The 24,980-nt window shown below is 36.0% G+C and overlaps 1 protein-coding gene across 10 annotated transcripts in view; it reads left to right on the top strand.

Moving 5' to 3' along the window:
* Syt14 (synaptotagmin 14) overlaps positions 1–24,980 on the top strand; it is a 132,205-nt gene that overhangs the window by 46,756 nt on the left and 60,469 nt on the right. For 5 of the 10 annotated variants that reach the window (XM_090341259.1, XM_090341258.1, XM_090341261.1 and 2 more), the window contains 2 exons: positions 1,342–2,316; positions 6,410–6,625. In XM_090341259.1, the coding sequence (XP_090197385.1) occupies positions 1,342–2,316; positions 6,410–6,625 (1,191 nt within the window). Of the gene's footprint in view, positions 1–969; positions 2,317–6,409; positions 6,626–24,980 lie in introns of all 10 variants that reach the window. The other 5 variants (XM_090341265.1, XM_090341263.1, XM_090341268.1 and 2 more) reach the window with 3 other exon arrangements.

The following is a 24,980-nucleotide window of genomic DNA, read 5'->3' as shown; positions in this document are numbered from 1 at the left end:
GTTTTGGTGAGGGGTTCTGCAAATGGAGACCAGGGCCTTGCACATGCCAGACAAGTGTTCTACCACAGATCTATATCCTAACCCTATTGTATGTGTATGTGTGTGTGTGGGGGGGGTGTTGGTGTGTTTGTCTTGGGGCTTGAATTTAGTGCCTGGATACTGTCCTTGAGCTTTTTTGCTAAAGGTTAGCACTCTACCACTTGAGCCATCCTTGGCTTTTTCTTAGCTAACTGGAGAAAATAGACTCACAGTCTTACCTACCAGTTCTTGCTTTGAATGTCTGTCTTCAGATCTCACCCTTCTAAGTAGGTAGGATTACAGTTGTGAGCCACTAGCACCCTATTAAGTTTTTTTTTAACTAACCATACAATTTTAATATGTTGATATAAGCAACATTTTTAAATTTGAAAAATCTGTATTTTCCCATCTGGAAAATTTGGAAAGAAGAGGGACTGTGTTTTGCTTACTTTGCATATCTTTTTCATGATTGATGTAGAGCAAACAGCTGGATTCTAAGATCTGCCTGAACAATCAATCTAGGTTCTTGAAACCTCAGATTGCACTTGAAAGCAAATGAGTAAAAATGTTACCTCTTCCCTTGTTGTTATTATTAAGCTGGTTTGACCTTGAGGAACCTGTGAAAGGATCTCAAAGGCATTATTACATTTCTGAGTCCTGGTACTTTCCATTCATTAAGTAGAATTAACATTTGCTCATAGAGTTTATGTAAAATCCATATATATATTTAAATGTTTCAGTTATGTCTTGCACATGCTACTCAACAAATGCCCATACTTGTTTTTCCTTTTTCTGTCAGTGACAGATTGCTTATTTTTCTCTTAATTTCTTTATTTGAAATTAAATTGGTGGTCTGTCTAGAAGAGTCATTCTCTTATGTAGACACTATTAATAAGTAAATGAAGTAAATTCAAGTACATAATAAAAGTATTTTTATACTTCTTCTTTCAGGTATAAAATTTAAAAGAAACAATAGTGTTTGAGGGGAAAGCATTGTCTTGCTGCTGTTATAGTTATGGAGTGGGAAAAAGTGTCATTATGTTTAAGCCAAGTGGTTTGATTTTTGTTTTTTGGGGGGTCATTTTTGGAAGAGTTTTTACTTCAAATTACTTCTCCCAAATGAAATTAAAAGCCACAGTGTGAAATACTAATACCCAGCTAATGAGTAGCAACATTTCAATAAATGCTAAGTTCAAGTTCCAAAGCAGCTGATACTTTGAGAAGAGAAAATTTTGTGATTACACCTTTTGTGAACAAAGAGTTAGAAAATGGCATTTTTCAAAACTTTTCAGCAGAATCTGCCTTCCGTATCCTCCTTGGTAGACACGATTAGTGGTGCTGTGGAAGATTTGACGGCGGCTGTTGGGGAAGCCAGCTATGCTTTAACTGACTCTGTTGCTGAGCAGGTGACAAGCATGATACATGGCTTCCGCCTGGAAGAAGAAAGCTGCACAGTCCAAGAAGCTGCAGGTCTTTCTGCCACCAAAGATGCTATGTTACAAGAAGCCTCCAAAAATACTACAGAGTCCAGTTTCGAACGTAGAACAAAGCCAATAAATGAAATGCAAGATCAAGGAATGCATGAGGGAAGATCACTTAGCCATACCGAGAGGCAAGAGAGTCTACGTTATCAGGGAATTGACTATGATTCGGTTTTGAAAGGTAGAGTGTCTGTTATCAAGCAGAGTGGGAGGACTGGATCTACTTGTCAGGAACTTGAACTTAATGACAATTGTAAAACAGTTGGGTTAGCGACCTCTAGTAATGATAAAAACCATTCAAAGCAGTTAAGAGTCCAAGAAATGAAAGGAAATCAGAATACCACCATTGGCATAAGCACACTATGTGAGCAAAAGAAGTTTGTTGCTACAGATAATAATGGAAGAAAAGAATATACCAAATCTCAACATGTGTTTGTGGGAAAGGATGAAGAGAAAATAAGGTGTTCCAAGAGAAATAAGCATCTTCCTGATTTAGATCATGGCGATAACTTAAAGAAAGCTGAAGAGTACACAGAAAGTCAAGGACTCAGAGGGAATGAGGGCTCAGGAAATAATGAGTGCTCTCCAAGAGACAAACGTGTGACACAGACATCAACTGTGAAAGAAGACATATGTCCAGCACCATCAGCAAATTCTAGAGATACATTTCCTGGAAAAATCAAAGAACAAATAAATCCAACAAAATACTACAAATTGAAAGAAGACATAAAAACAAAGAAAAATGCAGTCAGTGCTGCTAAAAAAGGAACAACAAAGAGTCAAGCTGAAAAACCTTGTAAGCTAACACTAAAAAAAGGTGAGGTCTCCTAATGTTAGTTTGAATGATTGAATTTTCTCTATTTTTTAAAAAAATTAAGGAAACATCCAAATCTCTCAGCTCTCCTGTTCATGTCTATATATCTAGCTTAAGACTTTCTTGAATTCTCTGACTACAAGACCTTTTTAGAACCATTCAGTCTTTTTCTCAGAACTTCTAGATCGTTCGTGTGTGTGTGTGTGTGTGTGTGTGTATGTGTGTGTGTATGTGTGTGTGTATGTGTATACTCTTCTGGGTATTGCATCTGATCGATACATAATTTGGTCAATTTCTGAGTCATCCTAATTTTTCTTGATTATCTTTAATGTATAATGAAAGTCTATAGTTTTCTAAAGCAGTATGCCTATTTTAATTGAAGTTTATTTGTTGGGCTGTACTTAGATTTTAAAATTTTGTATTTGTAGCTGAAGATATGGCTCAAGTGACAAAATACCCTGAGCTAAAATTCTAATACTGCCAAAAAGAGGGAGAGAGAGAGAGAAAAAAAAGAGAGAAACCATATATTTAGCATTGTTCATCTTTTCCCATACATGTTTCAGAATATCTTCATTCATTTAACTATACAATGAAACTTTATATAACTTTTCAAGTTCATTCTGAGTGTGCATAAACTATATTACTAACAAGTTCTTTATATAGAATTCAGATTTTGAGTAAACATGGTTTTCTTGTTTTGCTGTCTTTTTAAAATTGTATTTCCTATTTGTGACAATTTTCAAAACATTGCAGTTCATGCGTTAGTACTTACTTCTGATAGTCCTTAGTCATTTTTAGTTATGGCTAATCTAATCACAAGGTCCAAAGTATATCAGCTTTTATGTATAAGATGTGTATGTGACTTTCCTATAAATTCTCATAAAATAAGGAAGAGCTTGGTTAGCAGAGAAAATTGAGGAAAGCATTCTTTAGTTCTTCTACATGACTGATAAATGATAGATGATAGTATTTATCAATTATATGAATGTTTTTAAAAGGGTTTACAGAAGCTGATCCAGGTTGGATGGGCTCACTAAAAATAAATGCTAGTCTGTGAAAACGTATTCTTTTAGAGTCTATCCTTGTGGCCAGGTGTTTTTTTTTTTTTGCGGTGGGGGGATGGAGGGGATGGGAGGTCAGATTCAGTATGTTTGGTACCCCAGGTTTTGTTCTGGTAGCCTTATTATTTGAAGTAAAGAAATAAGAAATACAATTAAGCAACATAGGTTTTTTTTTTTTGTTTGTTTGTTTGTTTTTTTGCCAGTCCTGGGCTTGAGCTCAGGGCCTGAGCACCGTCCTTGGGCTTTCTCAAGGCTAGAGCTCTACCACTTGAGCCTCAGCACCACTTCCGGCTTTTTTCTATGTATGTGGTACCGAGGAATCGAACCCGGGTCTTCATGCATGCTAGGCAAACACTTTAACCACTAGGCCAAACTCCCGGCCGCAACATAGGTTTTTAAAAATTGTGTTCAGCAAAGAACAATAAGTAGTATAGAATTTAAAATTTTGTTTTGCTTTGTGTTCACTAAGAAGTGAACTGAAGTATCTAAAGAAGTGGGTACCTGTGAAGAAAGGGGTAGGTTGGAGAGAATGGGTGAGAATGTTGAAAGGGTTGATGTTGATCAAGATGTACTCTATTCATCCGCTGTGTTGTTGCATAACTCCTTGAGAGCTACTTAATGATAATATATATTAAAGAAGTAGGAACTTAAAGAAAACAAATATCTCTTAGGCATTACAGAATATAGTTAGTACTAAACAGAAATCATATTATGTTTCAAAAATTGTTTTGACTGTGTTTTTAAAATATAATTTTATTGTCATTTTATTGTTAAAATGTTTTACAGAGGGGTTACCATTTCATAAGTCAGGTAATGAGTACATTTCTTTTTTTGGACGATGTCACCCCTTCTTCCGCTTTCCTTCAGTTTTTTTCTCCTATCCCTGTCCAGTTATATCGGGCATTTTCCACATAGTGTCTACTGAATAGCATGATTGCATTTGTTCGTCCTCTCTCCCTCCCTTTCCTGTTTTGATGCACAGATAAACCCTTCTTCTATCTGTACCGTAATATTACTAGAATCTTGTGTTCTAGGTTCTGATATAGGAGTTATAAGGTATAGAGTGAGGAGAAGAGTTTCTTTTTTATTTCTGAAGTTTCTTCAGGAAACATTGTGTAGGAGATGAAGTTTGAATGTAGAACAGGTACCCTCAATGAGGAGCCTGCAGCCTTCTGGCTCCTCTAAGACATCTCTGTAGGATTACACAAAATATTCACAGCTCTGGACTGGAGTCATGAAGGCCTTGGTTCATAGACCACTATCATCTCAGTGCTGTCTAGTAGAACTCTTGATGGCAAAGTTTTACATATTGTATTGTTCCATATGATAACCACTAACCCCATGGGCTTCGTGTGACTTCAAGTATGCTAAGAGCCCAGAAAATTAATTTTAAATTCGGTTCCACTTAATTTAAATAGACAACAGTCATTGTGTGATGTACAATGTAGTCAACTATTGCTAGTGCTTTTTTTTTTTTTTTTTTTTGCCAGTCCTGGGCTTGAGCTCAGGGCCTGAGCACTGTCCTTGGACTTCCTCAAGTTTATAGCTCTACCACTTGAGCCTCAGCACCATTTCCGGCTTTTTTTTTCTATGTATGTGGTACCGAGGAATTGAACCCGGGTCTTCATGCATGCTAGGCAAGCACTCTACCACTAGGCCAAACTCCCAGCCCCTATTGCTAGTGCTTCATAAAATGATATAAAGTTTATACCTTTTAAATTTTGTTTGAGGAGGTTGAGAAAATAAAAGTTCAAGGCCAGTCCAGGCAAAAAATAAACCAGGTATAGTGCATTCCTCTGGTTTTAGCTAAGTGGAAGGTATAGGTGGAGGACTGATGTCATAAACTTGTCCTGGCCTTGTAAGACCCTATCAAGGAAGGACTAGAGCAAAACAGTAACTAAAGGCTGAGTTTGGGCCGTAAGTGGTGGAACACTTACCTAGCAAGTGTGAGGTCCTGAGTTCAAACTGCCAAAATAAATTATTTGAAATTTTAGGTACGTTTAAATAAAACATCTCCACTCATTCCCTTTCCCAGGTAATGAAAAAGTAGCAGTTTGGTATATATTGTTGCATAATATACTGCATATCTGTGTGCATATATTTCATGTAGCAGTACATGAGGTATATGTATTTATTATGTACATCTAATTATAATGCACATCTAATTCTATTTTATAACCTCTTTTCTCTCAATATTTTATTGTAATTGTTCTTTCTTTGTGAGTAATCCAGAATTCATATCAATGTGTAGGTATATCATAATTTACCTAACCAATTATTTATTACTTTGGTTTCCTTTTGCTTTAATATATATCTCAAATGTATATCTTTGACTACCTTTCATGCATTTTCTTAGACTGAATTCTTAGAAATGAACTTGACAACTTCCTAGAAATGGATCAAATACAGATTTAAAAGTTAGATATATTTTGCCAATTTGCTGTCTAGAAAATTTGTACCAATTAAAATCACACTCAAGATTGCCCATTTTTGGTTTATTGTTAGCACTGAGAACTGCCAGTTTTGGAAATAAAAGCCAAAGTGAAAATTGAAAACGTATCTTTTCACATGATTTATCTGAATCACATCCATCTGTATTGTCAGAACTAACAACTTCATTAGTATGTTACCTGTTCTTTAGTGGCAAGAATTATAATTTCCTATATATGAAGTAAGGTGGGAAAGTCTCTGTGATTAAGACTAGATAATCAGGATATAGAAATTGAAACTTGGGTTTCTTATTAAAAATTACGTTTCTCCAAAGCCAAAAATATGTGTATGCATATACATAGACACACATATACCTGTATGTTGTATTATACTTTAAATGTACTTCAAGGAATTTTCAAGGATTTCAGTCATCTTAAGGATTATTGGTTTTTAATTGGCATCATCCTGTGTGGTGATATATGTATATATACATATGTGTTTGAACTTATTTGTGATTATATGTATGTATATATACATAAAACATGCATATATATAATACTTAACATACTAAAATGATCATTTCCTGTCCCTGTCATTCCAAATAGACAACTCCTATATGGATAAAGATGAGCATGGTTCATCCTCTGAAAGTGAAGATGAAGCACTGGGTAAATATCATGAGGCCTTATCCAGAACACACAATTCTAGACTACCACTGGTTGATTCTAGACAAACGAACTATGGCTGGGAAACAAGGCAGAAATACAGTCCTTTATCTGCAGAGTACGATGGATACAGTAGTGAAGCATCAATAGATGAAGGTAAGACAGTTTCTTCTTCAGTGACACATTATCAAATTATTTGAATCTAACATTTAAGTAACTTTGTTTGAGCAGTAAACAAGAGAGCATATGCAGCCAGTGAAGCAATGTGTCTGAGAATATAATTTATTCAAATTTGAAGTTTGGGCTGAAGCCAAAAATCCAAACCAGTACCAAAACACTGACTGGTTAAATAATGTCATAACTGTAGCTCCTATTCCACCAGTGGTATGTGAGTGACATGAGCCTGTAGGGCCTTGTTCTCTGGACAGTGTGGGGGAAAAAAAGCCAAGAATAGCAAAAAACTTGAGCGAAAAAGAAGTTTATTGCAAGGTGAAAGATAAAGCTGCCCGAGTAGATGGACAGGGAGCCAGAGCTGGTTATCCGGTCTCCCTGCTGTGGAGTCTGCATTTCCTCCTCGGGATTCTGGGGGCTGGCTTTTCCAAGGAGTCCAGGAGCAGTTTAGCTGGCTCCTGGGCAGATGGGGGGGGTTTGAAGGGGGGAAATCAATGAGCTTTCTGGAGGCAGGGGTATTTGGGCATCTGGAGGAGGGAGCAGCACAATTGTCCTAAGATTATAAACCCACTGACTGCAGTGCTCTCACCATCCAGGCCACTGACTGGCTGTCTTTCTACCCTGAGTCTTCACCTAGCATACATATGGTGAAAGATGAGAACCTACTGTTCTCTCAGATGACAGCAATTCCCAGATTCCTTTTAGGAGCTGATAAGGGTTACCTGGTTGAATTCCAGTATGTACATGTATACTACTGCATTCAATATGGCCCCTAAATAACAGTCAGAAGCTTCACATGGCCCATAGGGGAAGACATGGGATTTATTGTTTGTGGGAGAGTAGTCTGAGGTAAATTTATTGAGAATGGGTACAGTTTTATACTATGCTTCAGAAACAGTTTATTGGATTATCAAGGACTCCAATAATTCTAAGGATAATTCCACCTCTGATATGTTTCCCTTTCTTTGCTGACATGGGCTTTAGACCTGGAAGGGACAAGTCCAGGGACATGTCCACATTTGTTTACACATGTTGCTGAAGTAGATATAGAAGGCTTACCATTAAAGCATATCTATTCCTACATTTAAGTACTTTTCTCACTTGATAAAATGACGCAATAATTATGTTTATAGCCACATATTTCCTGTCCTGAACATTTCTATACATGTCTTCCCTGAATTATTGGATAAAACAGCAGGGTAGATTGATTTCAGGCATTGTCAAATTAGCTTCATATTTAGCCTGCCTTATTCTTAGTTATTATTACATGGAGTTTTGACCAAGTGCTGGTAACAATCTGTTACTAAATAAATCAAAAGAAATTGGGTTCAGTTTTTTAGCCAGTGGGTACTCATTGAAGGGTTTTATAGCAAGAAATCATAGACAGGCCATGTTGTAGAAAGATGAATTTAGCAGCAGAAGAATTATTGGAAAGGGATAACAGTTAAGGAATCTTTGCAGTAGCTTGTGAAAAATGACCCCCTCCCCCCGAATTATAGCAGTGTCACTAGGAATATATAAGGGTAGAAGAGAGAATACTGGATTTAGGAACTGAATATGTTTTGAACATTAGAAGAATAGGAAAATCAATGAAATACAGATTCCATCATGTATGACTAGGAGAATGATAGAGTCATTCATATAAACATGACATCCAGAGAGAATTTTTTTTTATTATTGTTACTGTTGTTGGATACCTTATTATATGTGATAAAAACAGAATAATTAAGCATTTGAAATTGGTTATTGAGCTTTCAATCTTAAATGGGGTCAGGGAGAGAGGTTTTCAGAATACTTAGAGATAGAAATTCTTTGTCATTGATAAAGAATGTATGTAGAGAAAATGTTACATAAAGAAACAGAAGAGATGACAGAAGAGATGGCAAAAGAGATGGTAAAAGAAGACAACTAGGAAACTTGTATTTTATTGTCCATGGAAGGAGAATTTTAAGGAGGGTAGAGAGATGAATTATGAGAATTCAGACAAACTCCCTTTTCCAATAAAGAAGGATCAATACCTTTAATTTGAATCAGTACCTTTAATGGGATAGTGAAGAAGCCAGATAGTATTAAGGGGAAGTATATTAAGGTAATATACATTTTTTCCCTTTTGGTCATGGGACTTGCACTCAGGGCCTGGACACTGTCCCTGAGCTTTTTTTTATTAAAGAATTTATTGACATTGATTTTTATATCATATTTCAAGTGACATGTTTAACAAACGAGTATTCAAGAAGGGAATCTCTATATACAATCATTGGCACTTAGTTTTTAGAACATAATCAAAATTAGGCTAAGGGTTTGTATATCATAGATACAAATTATTTTATGAAATAAAACATTATGTTTATAGAATCATAGGTTTTTATGTCTATGTAGTTATGTTTATATTTCTAATACCATGTCCATAGCAATGGGTATGCAAATATTGAGTCAATATTTTTTTTCCAGCCATGGGACTTGAACTCTGGGCCTGGGCTCAGAGTTCCTGAGCTCTTCAGCTCAAGGCTACCGCCCTACCCTTTTAGCCATAGCCCTGTCCTGTCCTTGAGCTTTTTTGCTCAAGGCTAGCATTCTACTATTTTGAGCCACAGTGTCACTTCCAGTTTTCTGGTGGTTAATTAGAAATAAGAGTCTCATGGACCTTCTGGCTGGGTTGGCATCAAACCTTGATTCTCAGATCTCAGTCTCTTGAGTAGCCAGGATTACAGCTGTGAGCTGCTGGCACCTGGCTCCTGCAATATTTTGTTACCACTTCCTCATCTCTTCCCTCCTCATCAGTTTTCAGAACAAAGATATAGAAGTAAGTTAAAGGGATTTGTAAATCTAACATTTCATTTTCATCTTCCCACCTGCCAATAGTTATCCTCCTCTTCATGTATGTAGAAAGGAGAGGAATTTATTTCTGACACATACTCATATCAGCTGGTTGCATACCTGTCTGTGTAACTACCCCTACATCAACATGTCACGGTCTTGAGAACTACCATTTGTTTAGATCCTATTGTGTTCCTGAGTTTCAGTTTCTTCACATACTGTCACTATAATTCATTATAGTAGGTGAGATTATCCCCCATTTTATTAAAATGAAGGCATGTTTAGACCAGTTAGGTTACTCCAAATGGCACTTTCCAGGTTCATTGCAAATCTAACATTATTTGGCTCAGGCCACTTTACTGTCTCCCTAAATGTATTGTGTCTAATGGGACATTGTATTGCTATCAACCTGGAAAACAGGTGTTCTAGGAAAAAAAAGAAAAACAGAGATGACATATTTGTTAATCGTGTTTTCTCCTCTAGGTGGCCATATTAATCTTTTAGTTTACTTTGAAAATTCAAAAAGTGGTACGCTTAAAAATTGTTTTTAGGAAAACTCAACATTAAAATAATGTTTATATTAAGGAATTTATCAAATACATTTTGTTTACTGCTTTATTTTAATAAGTCACTATAACCTGTCTTATTTTAAAAGAACAAAATCAATTATGATTTGTAGATATCTTACTTAAGTTGATAAGCTAGATCAATCTCTGAAATTCCATTCTGGTGCATTAATGCTTACATTAGATGGAGAAGCCTAATTAAGATCTTCATATGAAGATTGAATTTAGTCTTAAATTATTAGAATATCTTTTTATTATTTGGGGATTTTTATTCTTAATTTGCCGAGATTAAGAAGCTATATTGTATATTATGTACAGCTATATTAATTTTTTCTTTTTTCTTTAATTTTATTGTCAGGGTGATGTACAGTTACATTCATTAAGGTAGTGAGTACATTACTTCTTGAACATTGTTACTCCTTCCCATGTTTTTCTCCCACTTTTTCTCCCCCAGCTCTATTAAAATTTTAAGATGTTATTTGGGGCCAAACACTATTAAGAATAATTTCCAGCTTCACTTCTGTCTTAGGGTATATAGCCCACATGTATACAATATACTTATCATTGAGTTTTCCCCTTATGGCTATAGCAGAAATTTCATGCATTGATTTTGTTGTTATCTTAATATTAGGGCCACTAAAGCATAGTTTTCTGTTACTTTTAAGATTTCATTTTTACTTTAATTAATTTTTTTTTTGTTGGTCCTGGGGTTTGAATTCTGGACTTAGGCTTCTTTTGTTCAAGGTTAGCACTGTACCACTTGCTTCACAGTGCCACTTCTGGCTTTTTTTTGTTTTTTTGGCGGGGTAGTTGATTGGAGAGAAGAGTTTCATGGACTTTCTTGCCTGGGTTGGCTTCGACCCATGATTAATTTTGGCTCCTGGTTTGAAAAGTTCTAGCCTGTGTGTGCTTGGTGCCATTGTTATGGACCTGTGTCCACCTGTGTGAAGCAAAGCTGCTTACCTCAGCAGAACAAAGCAGAGAGCAAACCTGGAAAGTCCAGGAATAAAGTGTTCCTTGTGGACTGCTTCCTGAAGCTCAGCCCAGTTTACAGCACATTCTAATAATGCCATCAAATTATGGGTCAATTGGTGGATTCATACACTGTTAAGATTCGAGTCCCGGGTGCGGGGTGTGGGGGGGGAGGGAAATGGGTACCAAGACATGTGAAAGGGTATCAATGTACGTGAATTAATGCACCTTCTATCTGGCAAATATCATGTAACCCTTTTACTAACTACAATAAAAAAATGCAAAAAACAACAACAACAAAACAAAACAAAAAAAGATTCGAGTCCCCATGATCCAGTCACTTCACCAGAGCCCATCAGCTGACAAGCCTCATACACTGCCATCAACATGTTGCATCCCTTTGTTTTTCCATTCATTCTGTTGATGTGGTTTATTATATGGATTGCATTTTTTTTTGCCAGTTATGGGGCTTGAACTCAGGACCTGAGCACTGTCCTTGGACTTTTCTCAAGGCTAGAGCTCTACCCTTGAGCCACAACACCACTTCCAGCTTTTTTCTATGTATGTGTACCAAGGAATCAGACCTGGGTCTTCATGCATACTAGGCAAGCACTCTTACCACTAGGCCAAACTCCCGGCCCTGGATTGCATTTTTTATGTTGAACCTCCTTAATTTCCTAGACTAAATTCTATTTGTTCATGGAGTGAAATCCTCTTATTATTCTCTGCTGAATTCAGATGGATAATATTTTATTTAGTATTGCTAATATTTTATTTATTTTGGCATCAGTATTCATATGAGATATTTGTCTCTAGTTTATTTTCTCCTTGTGGTGTCTTTAGTTCTGATATTAGGGTAATATTGGCCATACAGGATGAGTTAAGCAGTGTTCTACTTCCAATTGTTTGTAAAAGTTTGAGAATGATCAGTGTTAAGTCTTCTTTAAATTTAGGGTAGGTGTCTTAGGGATTTCATGAATATGACATGATGGAAATCCTTACTACTTACTGTTAATGAACTCATTAACATGGTAAAATTAGCACAGGAATGGAGATTTTCTGGACATTCTGTAACATCTTAGAGGTATCTACTTATAATATCAAGTTGGCAGGTCACTATGAAAGTATGGTCATCAAAGCAAATCTATAGGCTAGGAAGAGGAATTTGGGAATCATAACTGTGTGGACAGTATTTAAAAGCCACATCTAAAAATTTCTAAAATGATAACATTAATATGAACTTTAATTCATTGGAGTAAGGCAACAACATATTTCTTTGATAAACTACAAAATCTTGTCAGATCACAATCCATTTATTCAAAATATTACTAAATACAAAGTAAATGATTCCCTTAAATTAATTAGATTTTTATAAATGCATATATAATATGGCTAGAATATAGTTAATTTATTTTAGAGTTAATTTCAATTCCTTACCTTTCCAAATTTACATGTAACAAGTATATAAGTTCAGTATACTTTACATAAGGACACATTCTTTCTCTCTTCCCTTCTTGATCTTCACTCAGGTTAACATGAAGCATGAGCATTTCTGAAGTATTCTTTCCTATGAAGTTACAACTTTGAAAGCAGCTTTCCTCTACCCATATCTTGTCTCTGAAGTAGCAGTGTTATTTTAATAGACAAGAAGTGGGCATGGAGAGAGCTGGACTCAGTGCCTGCTGACTGCAGGTGTGGAAATGAATACTTAAAATGAATCTACATTAATAGAAATTAAAATGCCAGTAGACCGGGAGTTTGGCCTAGTGGTAGAGTGCTTGCCTAGCATGCACGAAGACCCGGGTTCTATTCCTTGGTACCACATACATAGAAAAAGCCAGAAGTGGTGCTGAGGCTCAAGTGGTAGAGTTCTAGCCTTGAGAAAAAATCCAAGGACAGTGCTCAGGCCCTGAGCTTAAGCCCAGGACTGGCAAAAAAATTAAAATGCCAATAGATATAAATTTTCATATTTCCAGATAGAAAAGTGAAAAAAGGAAAGTATAGTATGAATTACTGGTACGATTCACTTGTAAATTTATATACTTTTTCTTTTCCTTTTCTTTCTTCTTTCTTTTTCCCTTTCTCTCCATCGCTTCCTTTTTCTCTCTTCTCTCTCTCTCTTTCTTTTGCTTTTTCTTTTCTTTTTTTTTTTGTGGATCATAGGGCTTGAACTCCAGACCTGGACTCTATCCCTGAGCTGCTTCTTCTGCTCAAGGCTAGCTAGTAATACTGTACCATCTGAGCCAAAGCTGGCTTTTGCCATTTCTGAGTAGTTTATTGGAGATGAGAGACTTGTGGACTTTCCTCAGATCTCAGCCTCCCGAGGTAGGACTATAGGCATCAACGGCTGACATCTGGGTTACAGGCTTTTTAAAGGAAGAAACATTTTGTAATATGGAGAAGAAGTCAAATTATGAATTGAAAAATAAAAGTGTTCATCAAATGAAATGCAAATTCTCACCTTCCTTTAACATGGGGAAGCAGGATTTTGGAGATGTATTTCTTCATGATAAACAGTAGACTTCATATAAAATTTTAGCAATAAATGAATGAAATTCTATTATGTTTTACCAAAGCAAGTTTTGTAAATCTTCAATAGATATTTCATTTTTCTTATTTCTATTCTATGTGACTTTAGAACTCAGTATTTTCATTAATTTTTAAGTCTTTATTAAATTTTACTGTATGTTTATTTGTCCTTGGGAAACTTATTTCTGTTTGGATTATATTTACTAATATAAATTACATATTACAAAGAAAATTTCTAGATCTCCTTTTTTTTTTTTTACTGTTATATGAAGTTGTTAAGAAACTGTATAAAGGGGCTCTGGTTCCATAGGTCAGGTAATGAAAATGATCCTTCTTGGACAATGTCTTAATTCTTTCTTTCTTTTTTTTTAAACAATGAAAAGCACTCCTTTTTCATTTTCTAGGGTTTTCATTTCAGTAAATGTTACTTTATATGATCAGATGCACATAGTGCCTTTGTCTTCCTCTCCTAAGAATTAATACTTCTTAGTAATTGCTAACATAGTTTTTGTTGTTGTTGTTATTGTTGTTTTTGCAATATTAGGCATTGAGTCTAGGTCTTCATGAAAGGTAGGCAGGCACTGTCATTGAGCCACATTATCTATCAACTTCTAACTTTAAACATTTTTCAGTAAGTATTTTTTCTTTCCTTTTCCTTTTTTTTTTTTTTTTGCCAGTCCTGGGGCTTGAACTCAGGGCCTGAGCACTGTCCTTGGGCTTGTTCAAGGATAGAGCTCTACAATTGAGCAACAGCACCACTTTTGGCTTTTTTCTATGTATGTGGTACTGAGGAATGGAACCCCGGTCTTCGTGCATGCTAGGCAAGCACTCTACTACTAGGCCAAACTCCCAGCCCCTTACTAAGTATTTTTAAAATAATCTTACTGAGACATACACATGTATCTATCTCTCTCTATATATATTTAAGTGTTTATTGTAAAGGTGATGTATAGAGAAGTTTTACATAAGTCAGTTAATGAGTACATTTCCTTTTGAACAATGTCCTCCCTCCCTTGTTCTCTTCTACCCAGGTTGTACGGTTCACATCCAGCACAGGGTCTAGTGAGTATCACTGCTGAATTGGTCCGCCTTTTGTCCCCAACCTCTGTGTCTATGCTTCCCCTTCCCCTCCCCAAATCAGATAAACTAATATATATGAGACAAAGGGAATAAACCAAAGAAGAAAGGAAGAAAAATAATTGCAAACAGTACAATAATAAGCCTATTTCCTTGGGTTTTTTTTGGGGGGGTCAGTCATCATGATACCTGAACTCTGGGCCTAGGTGTTGTCCCAGAGCTCTTCATCTGAAACTACCACCCTTCTCCTTGAGTCACAGTGCCACTTCTGGTTTTCTGGTGGGTAATTGAAGATAAGAGTCTCACAGACATTTTAGACTTTTAGGCTAACTTTGAACCGCAATCCTTAGGTCTCAGCCTCCTGAGTAGCTAGGATTATAGGTGTGAGCCACAATGCCCCGCCTGGTACTTTGCTTTTTGAGCCATGTCTCTAGTTCTGGGTTTTTGCTGGTTAGTTAGACACCAAAGTCTTGGATTTATCTTGATCTTAAGATCTCTGTCTTCTGAATAACTAGGATTATACATGTAAGCCACCAACGTCTAGCTTCAGTTATATTTTATAGATAAAGCTTACTCAGTTGAAGTATATAATTCAATGTAACTTTGCTTTATGGCATTATTGCCATAAATTATTTTTGAAACATTGTTATTCACTAATTTACAGTTATTTCCCATTCCCATGTTCAGCCTCAGATAACCACACTTCTTCTCAGCATAAATTTACTGATGGACATTTCACATAATTGGGATGATTTGCCTACTGTGTCTGGCTTCCACATTGGTTTGAAACTACTTCATGAATGGTTCTGTGGACCTTTGGTTGGTTTACTATAGGAACAAGAAAAAATGGAGACAGAAGTGTCTAGAATTTCCTTCTCTTGTCTGTTTAAATAAGTTAAGTTCTATCTAAATGAAAGGTTTTGTATTTAAAAAGCTTACTTGAAAGCATTGAGTTAATCATATTGATAGTTGGAACCATAAAATTAAAGATGAACTGAAACAAGAAGCAGTATAAACATCTAAGTAACCTTTCCTTATATTCCCACAGTTAAACACCCTCTCGAAGCAGCCCATCAGCCTGCCACCATGGTTCCTATGTTTTGTTCCTTTGTAATAAATATGCTCCAGATTGGAACACTGGGATCTCTTTCTGCTTGTTTAGCATAGCATGTCAAGGCCAAAGTTCAGGCCAACATTTGCCATAGAATTTATTTTTAACACCCTCACAGATTGTCCTTTCTAGTCCCTCAATATCCGAAACCCTCATTGGCTTTGAGTGTTCTTTTTCTGCCATACATTAGCTTATTTCACCTCACTTCATTGCAGATTCCCAGCGTCTGCATAGTGCTCACTGGTTACCAATTTAATGTGTCAATCATTATTTAATTTAATTGAAACAAACTCATAAACTTGATTTTCCTAATGTAAAAGCTCCTCTGAGTCCTCACTTTTGGACTTCTTGAGTGTGATTTCTTAATGTACTTTATGTTTTCCCTCAGTTTGCATTCATCCTGATTCACAAAGTGGGATAATGGATTATTCATGTTTGACAGTTAGGTCTCCTCCTTCTCCATAGCTTGTCTGCTGAATCCACTACATATGTAGGTTTCTTGCGAATATTTCATGGTAATGAATATATAGAATACATATACTTAAAGAAAAGAATACATATATTTCCAGGGCCGGGAGTTTGGCCCAGTGGTAGATTGCTTGTCTAGCATGCACGTGGACATAGGTCCAATTCCTCTGTACCACATACATAGAAAAGCTGGAAATGGTACTGAGGCTCAAGTCTCAGGTGGTACAGCTCTAGCCTTGAGGAAAACCCAAGGATAGTGCTCAGGCTCTGAGTTCAGTCCCCAGGATTGGCAAAAAAAAAAAAAAAGGATACATATACATTCCATGTCTTTTCCTATGGAGGCATTTAATTAGGTTGTGTATATCAAGACCTGTATGTAAAACAGGTAATATTGGTATTTGGAGAAGGTAGATATGTTGATTTTGTTTGTATTGGAATAACAAAATCGAGAGAGGAGTTCTCCGTTTCCATACTGCCAACCCAGAATCATGAGCCAACCGTTCCCGACCGCTGGGATCATAGCCATCTCGCAGTATTTATTTGGGGTAGCCCAGGTTAGTTGCATTGCATCCAAAGTCATTTCAGTTGCTACAATAAACTGCTATCCCATCTCAAACAAGAAATAAAAGAGGAAGGAAAAGAAAAATCAGAATGTGGGGAGTTGGTTTGTTAACAGCTCTCTTACCCCATTCTCACTTCTCAGTGGGCACTTGAAATTCTTGGAGGACATAGGAACAGGTATTTCTGAGGCTCTGTGTAGAAGACTATGGAAAATAGAGGAAGAAGTAAGAGTTGTGGCACAGACCAGATAACCAGCAAGCCAGAAGGAGATACTCCAACCTAATTAACTGGGAGCATACACTACTGGGCACAGGAGTCTTGACTCCTCTTGCTGTTTCCTTGTGATTACGGAGGATTAGATGAAGTTGACCACTTCCCACAGGAACCATCTACACCATTGTGAAGAAATCACATCAGTAAACTTTCTCAGTGTCTCTGTTGACCAACCCGACTACAATGAGGTGGGGGTAGTTTCTTATCACCTGTAGGCATCCAGGAAGGCCAGCACAGAAAATTTTGCTTTTCCTCTTCTTTACCTCTCTACATCAGAATAATCAGAGATGGAAGAGAAACAAAGAAGGTGACCCAGCTCTAAATAACTAAGGTGCTACAACAGAGGGAGGATTACAAGTGTGAACCTCAGGCTTGAGTGTGGCTTAATGGTAGAGTGCCAACCAAACAAGTTGTGCAAGGTCCTGAATTCAAACTCCAATGCTGACCCCCCCCCAAAAAAGTACAAAGTTTCATGAGCTTAGTTGGTTTGCAAAGGTAATAAAACCTAAACCTGACAGAAGTACTTGCTGTATAGTAACATTGCTTGAATCCTTTATTTACATTAGCTCATTTAAAGCATGGGCAGATTTGTGAACTATGTATGGACTATTAATAACTCTGGACTAGAAACTAGAAACTTTGACTATAGACATGAGATTTGGGTTATTTCTGGGAATGTAATTTTAAAGTAGACCAGTTTGAAATCATTTAATAACAGAAAGGGACTAGCAATGGGTGAATTCTGCCTCAATATGCTATTTAATACAGTGTGAGGGAATTTCAGTATCATACAACTAAATTATAGCAATTAGAGTAAAAGTTAAGCTGTTTCATATTATACTCCACTGAGCTGACTTTAGTAAATTCCTTAATATGATTAAACTCAGTTTGACTTTTAGTATACTTACAATATATATACTTATAACCATTACAATATATATATTTATAAACATACATAGGGTGTATATAAGCATATATAATAAAGGATTATTATATTTTATAATTAATGAAGATCATCAGGTTTATGTACATAATATAATGTTAGCAGTTTGGTAATTAAGACTTTATAGGTTCATCCTTGTTAATGTAAGGAAAATGATACATAAAGAATATACATATATGTGTTTAAATAATGCCAAGTTTCTCCAGCTTACATATTAGAGTTATGTTAATTCCTAAAATAATTCTCTTTTTCTTAATTGTAATGTATAGAGGAGTTACAGTTACATTTGCCAGATAATAGGTGCATTAATTCTCCCACATTGATACCCCTTCTCATGTTTTTGTCCTCAATTGTAAATAATTGAAATTATTTTATTAATTATGAAATTGTCCAAATATATGTAATTTAAACATTTAAAACATTTTATTAAAATGTAATTGTTGTGCATATTTTGGAGAACAGAGTAATATTCCAGAATATGTGTATAGCATGGGCGGATCAAATCAAGGTGATTAACTCTTCTATTTTGATCATTACTTTGTGTTTGGAGCCTTTGAGCTTTTCTCTCTAGTTATTTATAAAATAACTAATAGGTTCTCCCACCCTCAATGTGTTGGTGACTACAGAGTTGCTTGTTTTTGTATTTTGTACCAGTTATCTAACCGACTTCCACAATTCTCCTTTGTAGCCTCTAGTAATCATAATAGTATAAATAATTCTCAATGGTGTCACCCTTACCAACCTATACAGAGACTCTGTAATTTGCTGTATTTCCTTTTCCTTCTGTTTTGGGGAGCTTTCAATAGGTCACTTACAAATTAGGCCAGACTGCAACTCTATTTTTGACCTCTATTCCAGACTATTCCTTTGGTCAGTTCTGCTACCTAAGACATAATCACCACTCATCTAAACTGTGCTAATTGGACTCTGCCATTATCACCTTCCATTACTGCTGTGCCTTCATAGTCCAGTTCCTAGCCAGGCACTGGTGGCTCACGCCTGTAATCTTTTCTACTCAGGAGGCTGGGATCTGAGGATCATGGTTCAAAGCCAGCCCAGGCCTTTAAGTCCATGAGACTCTTATCTCCAGTTAACCACTAGAAAACTGGAAGTGGTGCAAGTGGTAGAGCACTAGCCTTGAATTGAAGAGCTCAGGTACAGAACCCAAGCCCGGAGTTCAAGCCCCCCAACCAATTAAAAAGAAAAAAAGTCTCGTTCCTTTGCAAGTGAAAGGGAGAATTCTCCTTTTGGATTATACTTAGTTTGGGGAATTCTCTTTAGAGTTAAGCGTTTGAAGGTCATAACTGGATTCCTTGGGTTGACAAAGTTTGAAGAGAGTGTTCGTGAGGGCTTTCTTCTGAGGAGTATGTATGTTCTCAAAAGCATTTTGCAGGATGGAATTATTTACTAGCCATCATCTTACACTGAGGGCTACTATTTTTTTCTGAACTCAGATTCTGTATGTAACTTCTGATAGTTTTCCATGACAGATATCGTCCCTCTGTAGTTGTGAAGAATTTCACTGCTCTGCTTCAGAAATGTCAATTGTTTCATTCACTTCGACCTGTAATATTTGGCCTTCTTAGGAAGTTTTTTCTCAAGGCTTCACATCCTCCCATATAAATAAGTGGATGCAAATAGATCCATTGGAAGGTAGAATGGGGAAATGGGAGTTGAGACTGGTAGTGGCTGTGTCATCTGAAGTCCATGTGTGAGCTTTATCTGATTTCTCCAGCTTACCTTTGACTGCTACTGCATTAGTATTACCATTGAAATTTGGTATGCAACTTCATTTTTTTTCTTTCCTTAAACCTACTTATGGTAATGGTTCAAGCAACCTTGTGTGAGTCTGCTAGTTTCTACCCAGTTAGTAACAGGCTGGCTTTTACCGTTATCGCCTATAAACGGTTTCTATGGAAACGACACAGGTTGTCTTTGCTTCCTTTCGCAAAGATTAGACAATGTGACTTAAGGTTCATTTCAGTTATATTCTGGATGTCCTGTGTTACTAAGTAGAACTGTTAATGTCTTACTTTACTGCCTTTATAATTTCCATTATAGTCTGTAAAGTTAGTTACAAAAGATAAACTTGATAAGTTATATTATCTCTCTAAGCCTTATCATTAGTCTTTTCCAAGGCATATGAAAGTACTAAGCTTTTTGGGCATTGGGGGGAATGTAAAGGTGATTGCTTCTCTGATGAGATGGAAAATGTAATTCAGTGGTTCATGCTGTAAACTACTGACGGATACAGTTTATGTTTTAGGGCAGTTTTGTATTTGCTGTCACTAGAACAATTTTGAAGTTTTGTGTATCAGTGTTTTTAAGCTTTAACTTGTGATTGATTTCCTGTAAAATCCATTTTCCTATTATATTCTTTTTTTTTTTGCAATCTGGGGCTTGAACTCAAGACCTGAGCACTGTCCTTGGACTTTCTCAAGGCTAGAGCTCTACCACTTGAGCCACAACATCATTTCTAGCTTTTTCTATTTATGTGGTACTGAGGAATCAAACCTAGGTCTTCGTGCATGCTAGACAAGAACTTTACCACTATGCCAATCTCCTGGCCCTCCTATTATATTCTTACAGCACACATATTGAACCTGTTTGACAGTGTTGTCTGTAAGCTGATTAAGTCCAGGTCTTAATTGATAAAGATATCTTCAGTTTTCCTACTTTATCATCTGAACATGTGTTTTCTGTCTCTGTAAGAAAACTGAAGAAAATCCTTACTAGATTCTGTCTTCATTGGCTGAACTTCCTGGGTCATTATCATTTCCCAATGGGCTGCCATTTCATCTGTGTTTCATTGCTTCCGATACCATCAAATCCTTTCTCTCTATCCCATTAATTTTATCCTTCATATGACTGCACCTTGACATTAATGGGCTGTCAGTGGAGAGGAGATTATGTTTGTAATATGCCTGTAATATTGAAGAGAACTAATATGAAATTTTCCTAATTGAGTTGGCTTGCATGAACAATGCAACATTGCTCATATCTGGAGGGTATCTTTAAATGATGAGCTAGATTTGAAGCTCTTGGGAAGAAAAACAGTCAAAAGATACAGATTTATCCTTGCTTATAAGAGCTATAATCCAGCAGCTAATAGATTATGAGTCAAGTCACAATTCAAGTTATTAGTAGACATTTTATGTTTTTAGTAGCCTCCAAGAAGATATTTCTATACTGTGACCCCGTTAGCTTCTGATTCTTTTAAAAGCAGGTGTCTACTGTGAAGACAAGAGAGAAAATACACTAGCTGTTCAGCACTGCATCTTGACCTGCTTAGCCAATTACTTCAGATTGATAGATTCAGGCTTTTAAAAACATATTACTTAATTTAGTTATGTGGTTTATAGGTAAGGACCTTGAATAAAACTAATCATATGACATGGAGTTTGTAACCTGAAATTAAGTGTAAAAGAAATCCCACTTCACAGCATAAATAGGGCTTTGATTCTGTAATTTTATGTACATTTTGGATGTTGGTAAAATTTCACGTAATATATTATTATATTGTGAACTTTGCTGTTTGAATTTTCTTCTACATGGTTTCTTCACTATTTAGAATTAATTTTTTGAGACTACTGTAGCTATCTTATTTATTTTTCAATTATCTTTTCTCAGTAGTCTAAAGATCTATAGTAGCTTTGCATTTTTAGCATTCTATTGTAAAAAGTATCAATTTGTCATATAAAAAGAAAAATTAGATGTACTTTATTCATGTTAAAGTCACACTCAAGCTTTTTAAAGGCAGCTTTGACTTAGAGTTGCAAGCCTGAGGATATTGATTTGAATTATGCATGACTGTCTGGTATGCAGTTGCATTAGCCTGCTGGATGGATAATGTAAACATGTTCTGAATTTTAAGCACATGGAAGTATATGAGTGGCAGGTTAAAAATAGAACTAATAACCAAGTGCATATTTGGGAATTTTACTCTTATAGTGTAATACTAAACAGAGATGATCTCTGCAAATGGTTGAATGCAAATATAATAGCTTGTTTTCTATTCTACAAATATAACAGATACAATTGGATAAACATACCAGGTCAGTGATATTTTTAAAAATTTTTTGAATCTTTGACAGGAAACAAGCATGATAATGTTCAAGTGGGTAAGGATTACCTTTCACAGAAAATAAGTTGATTGCTGAGACATACTGTCTTTAAAACAGTATTTAATCAATGAGCAGAAGTTGTTGATGTTCATTATACCACCTTGCCATCTAGAATTGTAGTGGGTACAGCAAACATTAGAAATTACAAAGGAAATTTGACATTCTTGTCCCACAAACTCCTATACTTTTTGTTCCCAAGATTTTTTGTTCCCAGGTTCTAAGGATAGTCGTTATCTTTGGCATTTTTATTTATCATTTATTTTTGTAATATTGAGGTTTGTTGGCACATGTGCGTACGTGTGTGCGTGTGCGTGCGTGTGCGTGTGTGTGTGTGTGTGTGTGTGTGTGTGTGTGTGTGTGTGTGTGTGTGTTGGACCTACGGCTTGAGCTTAGCGCTTTGTGCTGAGACTCAGCTTTTTCATTCACAGCTGCCACTCTACCACTTGAGCCCCACCTCCACTTTTTCCTGTATAGAGATAAGAGTCTCTTGGATTTGTTTGCCGAGGTGGCTGCAAACTGCAATTCTCAGATCTCAGTCTCCTGAGCCGCTTATGGTATAGGGATGAGCCAAAAGTGCCTAGTTAATGTATATTTTTGAATATATAACCCCCTAAAATTAAAATAATTAAAGTTGAAATAATAGTTTGTTATAGAGCTTGATATTGATATCATAGATTTTTCTATCATATGTATTTACATATGATGTGTTTGTAATATGCATATGTATGACTTAGTATTTGACCTATCTTTCTTTTGAATCGCAAGTATTTTTCATGTTGATGAGACTTCTTGGATGTTAACAACACCAGTTTAGTTGATGAAGGATATGAGTCTTTGTTTTGTGTTTAAGATATTTCTCTAGTTATTTTTTCTATTATTGGTAGTTATTTTGCCAATTAAGACTTTTAATGTTGTATGAGCTTTTTAAACTTTTAAGTTTTATGGCTTCCAGTCTTCATAGTACATGCAGACTTTCCATTTTGAGGTTTGGAAATATTTTTCATATTTTCTTATACTCTCATATTTTCTTCTACTTGTTATGGTTTCAGTTTTGACCTGTAAGTATTATCCTGCTCTCATTTATTTTAATATAATGATCAAAGGGATCTCTTTTCTAAATTGTTAGTCATTTATCACTGTTACTTCCAGGAAAATCTTAAGCTTTTAAATCACTGACTTGAAGTAATTATTACTTTTGTCATGTGCTAAATCTAATCTGTAAACTTCTATTTCTCTATTCTCTATTCTTCATTCTGTTACAGTGTCTAATATTGAAACATTTTTGTTAATTTTTAGTGGTTACTGTGCCTTAATTCTTCAGATGAACTTTAGAACAATTCTGCTATAATAGAAATCACAATGAGCTTATATTGAGTGTTTCTTGATTACTTTTTCATCCTGATTCTGATTATCAATGTGAAGTTTTATGGTGCTTCTTTACACTTCAGAATATCTTTTTGTTTTGTTTTTTTTCTCCATCATGTTGACTTTGAAGTTTAGCAGTCAAATAATTTTCCTGTGCCTTCGCTGCTTTCTTCTGTTGGTCTCAGCTGGCCTTAGTAGTCAGTCTTTCGTTATTGTTGTTGAGCTTAAATCCTTCCTTTTCCATGATTTACTTCTTCTGCTCTTTAAAACAGTCAACTCCTTTGGGGGGACTTTCAGCATTTCTTCTCTTGATCCACTCAGTTGAGATATAATAGCCTTGTAATATTTTTTGGTTACTCTGTTCTGATATCTTCTTTCCTTATTGTACAAATTCTGTTCAAAGGTGAGTTGGATAATACTTCCAGTGCTACACCATCCAGATCACCTGAAAGCTATTTTTTATTCCATTGTAGACAAGACATTTTAGTTGATTTTTTTTACTTTTTTGGTACTTTTAAAAATATTTTTATTGTAATTAATAAAAGGATTACATGATATTTGCCATATAGAAGGTGCATTAATTCACATACATTGATACCCTTTCACATGTCTTTGTACCCTTTACCCTCCCCCCTGGGTCCCCCCCCCCCCCCCGTCTTGGTTTTCCTCCCTTCCCTATCAAGTTTCAAATAGCCAAATACAAATAAATTCAATATATCAGATAACAAAGTTAGGTACTGTAAAAATATGAGATACCCAAGGGACAGCAAAGGAGATGAGAGATAACATAGTACATTAAGGACAACAATCATTCATTATATGGCTTTTGTTTCAATATCCTGGAGGTCCTTTCAATTAGCTTCATACTATATGGCCTTATGTATCAAGGTTTTGCTCTATTACAGATCTCTGCTAGTAGAGCCTAAGGTTTCTACTGATTATGACAAATGAGGGAAACCATTGAGCCTAAATTCCTTTGAGTCTGGCTTACTTCACTTAATTTGATTTTTTCTAAGTCTTTCCATTTCCTAACAAATGGGTCGATATCGTTTTTTTCTGACAGCAGCATAGAATTCTATTGTGTACGAATACCACAACTTGTTGATCCACTCATCAACTGAGGGACATCTAGGTTGGTTCCATATCTTTGCTATGGTGAATAATGCTGCAGTGAACATTGTTGTGCTAGTGGATTTAGTATGCCCTAGATTCTGGATGGTTGGGTAAATGCCAAGTAGTGGAATTGCTGGGTCATAGGGGAGTTCTATGTTTTTTGTTTTGGTCGGTTGTGGGGCTTGAACTCTGGGCCTGAGTATTGTCCCTGAGTTCTTCAGCTCAAGGCTACCACCCTACCCCCTGAGCCACAGCCCCACTTCTGGTTTTCTAGTGGTTTATTGGAGATAAGAGTCTCATGGACTTTAGTGTCCAGGCTGACTTTGAACCTTGATCCTCAGATCTCAGCCTCCTGAGTAGCTAGGATTACAGGCATGGGCCACAGTGCTTTGTCTTTTATTTTTTTTATTTTTATTGAAGA

Source organism: Megascapheus bottae, chromosome 10 (assembly GCF_031878675.1).
Source record: "Megascapheus bottae isolate mThoBot1 chromosome 10, mThoBot2.hap1, whole genome shotgun sequence".
Lineage (NCBI taxonomy): Eukaryota > Metazoa > Chordata > Mammalia > Rodentia > Geomyidae > Megascapheus > Megascapheus bottae.
The sequence above is the reverse complement of the archived record's forward strand: the minus strand, read 5'-3'. Positions and strand labels throughout refer to the sequence as shown.